This window comes from Wasmannia auropunctata, unplaced genomic scaffold (assembly GCF_000956235.1).
Source record: "Wasmannia auropunctata unplaced genomic scaffold, wasmannia.A_1.0 LD336074.1, whole genome shotgun sequence".
NCBI lineage: Eukaryota > Metazoa > Arthropoda > Insecta > Hymenoptera > Formicidae > Wasmannia > Wasmannia auropunctata.
Window position 1 is genome coordinate 4413056 of NW_012026816.1, and position 4521 is coordinate 4417576.

Here is a 4521-nt window from a genome sequence, read left to right on the forward strand (position 1 = left end):
CATAAATAGATATGAAAATATTATATATATCTGTTTAAATCTCTGAGACTTTCAATAGAATCCTTGCAAGAGTTACAATCTTACATGCGCGGAGTTAGACACACGCCACAACTCTGCGTGTATCTAACTCCGAACTGTCACATCATCATCTTCACTGTGAAACTCGCCATGAACTCGATGGTATCCTCGACCGCCAATCACGTACGTGGAAAAGCGGCAACAATTCCTTCGATATATTCGACTTCAAACACACACTTCTCGCGTAAACACGACTTTTTTTATTAGGGATTAAAACATTTTTTAATGAACAATTTATTATATATTTTAAAATGTAAATTCTAAAATAAATAATAAAACATTTTTCACTATGTAGAAGTTTCCAAAGGACGATCATGTCCATGTTACGCCAACATGGACAAATGTTGGAAAGGTTGCAACAACAGCAGCAACAATCACAACAGCCGTAACAACAGTTGCAACAATCGCAGCTGCAAGAGGCACAGCAGGTACCAAATGGTATGTTATTTATGTAAATAAATATAAATTACACATTTATTTAATGATTATTAAACTATATTAAATATATTTAACATTTGTTGTATATTATATATATTATACTATATTATATATATTTAACGTTAGTTGTAATAAGATTATAATATTATTTTATTTTTGCAGTATTTCATCGAGGACAAGGGTGTGGAAGGAGCCACGCCCGCTGGTACTATAATCAAGGTGGCAGAGGCGGCGGTCGAGGTGGCGGTCGAGGCGGCGGTCGAGGACGCGGTCGAAGAGGTAATTGGGACGGTGGTCGAGGCGACAAAAGAGACGACGAAAAACTGTCATCATTAAAAAATATTTTAATTATTAATTATTATTATTTAAAAAATATATATAATAATAAAATTAATGTGTTACTTATTGTTCGGGCACGGAACCGATTCGTGCTCCGCGCATGTTTCTCCCTTGGTCGGCCCGTGCTCCGACTATTACGTTCTTTCCGCCGAAATGCGAAAACAAGCAAAAAGTGCTTTCATCATACTGGCGCGTTTACGCCTGATTGGGCGAATTAGCATCATGCGAGCGTTTCACCAATCGTCGCAAATCCTTTTTCGCGATGCTCCTGCGGGACGAAAACAGAGCAGCGACTCGCGACTCAGATTCACGGACGATCGCACAACGCGAGCACGTATCACTCAACCACAGTATATACAATAGCGCAACTCTCCTGATTTTGTGTTGGTCAAAACGAAGTACGCATGCGCGAAATGAGTAAGTTCCCCAGTAACGCCATCTGAGGTTTTGTCTCACTTGCTCTTTGTTGCTCTCTTTCTATTTAAATGACTGTCGCAAACAAGTCCATTTAAACGTTACTGGAGTAAACATTGGAGCGAAATTTGGAGGGAAACTGTTGTCAGTTGCTTCAGTGGCATTTGTGATTGTAAGTGTATGTGCGTGACATGCCTCAGATTGAGGAAGTCGTGTATTTTTCGATACGAAAGTGAAAAAGTAAAAAAGTGAAACAGTGAAAAAAGTGAAATAAGTGAAAAAGTGGACAAAAGTGAAAATAAATATCGACAAAAAGAACGATCTTTCCTAAGAGAATAGTTTACTTATATAAAAAATTGTATAAGTTCTCTATTCTCTTTAAAACACTTTTGATCTTAGCTCTGTGTTTTAGATATTGCTGTATAAGACCGAGAAAGAGAAGAAATTTGGAAAATATGAGTGGAAAAAAACAGCCAAGCTGTGCAGTACCATTGTGTATCCAAAGTCACAATGTGGAAGGACGATTTTTTTTTAGATTTCCAAGAGAGCATGACAGGTATCGTTTTATAATTATTACTTTTAATATAAATCATATTTTGTAGATTTTATTATGTGCATTACTTGATTATTGATAAATACTATAATATAATAATATATTGTATATAGATGGTTGCAATGGATACGAGCATGTGGAAGGCTGGATCTAGAATCCAAAGGTCCGGAATATGCCTATCAAAATTATCGTTTGTGCCATTTGCATTTTGAGAAAAAATGGTACAAAATTAACAAAATTAAAGCTCGTCTTCATCCAGACGCTATACCGACTCTATTTGGATTAAATTTAGGACAAGAGTGAGTTTTTATTTAAAAAATTAATTATTTATTTAATATAATTTAGTTAATTAGGATTTTGTTTTTATTATTTATTTATTTTATACATTTACTTATTTATTTCATATAATTAAGTAGTAAAATAAATACGTATGTATAATAAAAACAAAATATTTTTATAAAAATAAAAATGTTCTCTATTAATATAAATTATCTAGTCTTCTCTTCCACTTGAATTGTTTTTGCACATGTATTTTTGAAACCAAGAAAAAAAATGTTTTATAATTTTATAAAATAATATTAATTTAAATAAATACAAAATATTACAGTTTAAGCATGTTTATAAAATTTAGTTTGTGCATATTTTTTTCGATTTCAATTGTATTTTTGAAAAAAAGATTTTAATTATTAAATTTTTATTATTTATTTATTTATTTTATACATTTACGTATTTGTTTCACTACTTAATTATAAGTAATTAATAAATAAAATAAGTAAATAAATAATAAAAACTAAATAATTAAAATCTTTTTTCAAAAATACAATTGAAATCGAAAAAAATGTGCACAAAAAAATTTCATAAACATGCTTAAACTATAATTTTTTGTATTTATTTATATTAATATTATTTAATAAAATTATAAAGCATTTTTTTTCTTGGTTTCAGAAATACATGTGCAGAAGCAATTCAAGTGCAAGAGGAGAGTAGGTAATTTATTTTAATAGAGAACATTTTCATTTTTATAAAAAAATAAAATATATATAATTTAATAACACTTGTATTATAATTTCAGCGATGCAGACACTGTCAATGATGTCAATGATGATATCATTCAGCCAATTGAAGTGCAAGAGGACACTAGGTAATTTATATTAATAGAGAACATTTTCTTGTAATAAAAATAATGTATAACATAATTTAATGATATTCATTATATTTTCAGCAATGCAGACAATTCAAATATGATCCTGCCAATTGATAACATAGCTGAAGTTGCTAGACCGTAAGTTTTTAAAAGTTTTAATAAATTTTAGTTATATTAAAACCTTAGAACATATATTACTGGAAGGAGAATAGAGTGCTGAACGTGAAGTCAACATCTGTGCGAGAGAGAAAGGTATAGATATTAGATTCCCAATTGTCTGTAATGCGCACGTACCATTCAGTCCCCACCTAGTCCCGTTTTTAATTTTTTTTTTAAGATTTTCTAAAAATAAGAAATTAGGCAAAACGGGCTGAGTAGAGGCTGAATGGCACATGCGCACTACAGATAATTGGGAATCTATACCTTTCTCTCTCGCACAGATGTTGGCTTCACGTTTAGCACTCTCCTTCCAGTAATATATGTTCTAAAATTAAAGATTAAAATCTAAAATTAAAATATTTTTATTTTTTTGCAATAAATTTTTTTATGATGTTTAATTATTACTAGAAATTATTACTACAAATTATTAATAGTATTGCAGACATATATAGTTAAAAACTGCTTGTTTAAATATAAAAATGTGTAGTTTTAATATTAAAACATTCTTTACTTAACATATTTTTTAACTTAATATTTTATTTAATATTATTTACATTTTCTATTTATTTCTTGTCAGCACAATTGTTAGATGATTTTATAGCATATTAAAAAATAATTTTTGTTGTCGTGAATCTGAATGTATTCGTATAAATTACATCTACATCTACTGATGGAAGTCGACTGAACGTTAATAAGTCGTCGGATGATAGTCCAAGGAAAAGGAAATTACGTTTGAAGATCAAGAAATTGAAGGCGTAAAATAAAACGCTGCGGGAAACAATCCGACGACTTTGCCTGCAGAAAACAAAAAAGAAGGCAAAAATAGAAGATGACGAATGCGAAAAATTAAAAAAATTGGACCGTAAGTTGTTGCCTGATAATTTTAATAGAATATTGGCAGCACAAATAGACGCACAATTCAAAAGTAAACGAGGCAGAAGATATGATCCCGAATTCAAAAAGTTTGCGTTGTCGTTATTTTTCTTAAGTCCACGTAATTATAGAGAACTTAAAAAAACAATTGCTTTGCCTTCGGTACGTTCTCTACATAAATTTACAGAAACGTGGAATATTGTACCGGGAATAAATGATAAAATTTTTGATGCACTAAAAGTTAAGTTTCATTCATTACCAGAATTAGAACGACATTGTATATTAACGGCAGATGAAATGAGTTTAAAAAGTAACTTATTTTACAATGTATCACGAGATGAAATTATTGGATTCGAGAACACTGGTATTCAAAAATCATCCTTACCTGCTAAAAGTGCTTTGGTTTTAATGGCACGTAGCATTGCAGGTAACTGGAAACTGCCCGTTTGCTTTTGTTTTGTAGAGACTGCGTGCCCTAGCAACTTTTTAAAAAATATTTTATTTGATGTAATAATTAAATTAA

At 30.4% G+C, this 4521-nt stretch overlaps 1 protein-coding gene across 1 annotated transcript; it reads left to right on the forward strand.

Moving 5' to 3' along the window:
- The first annotated feature begins 411 nt into the window (after window positions 1–411).
- LOC105449789 (52 kDa repressor of the inhibitor of the protein kinase-like) lies at window positions 412–3884 on the forward strand. Its single transcript, XM_011689173.1, has 8 exons — window positions 412–516; window positions 679–795; window positions 1470–1483; window positions 1682–1825; window positions 1936–2121; window positions 2895–2963; window positions 3045–3104; window positions 3803–3884. The coding sequence occupies exons 1-8, from the start codon at window positions 412–414 to the stop codon at window positions 3882–3884; spliced, it is 777 nt and encodes a 258-aa protein (XP_011687475.1).
- The last annotated feature ends 637 nt before the right edge of the window (window positions 3885–4521 follow it).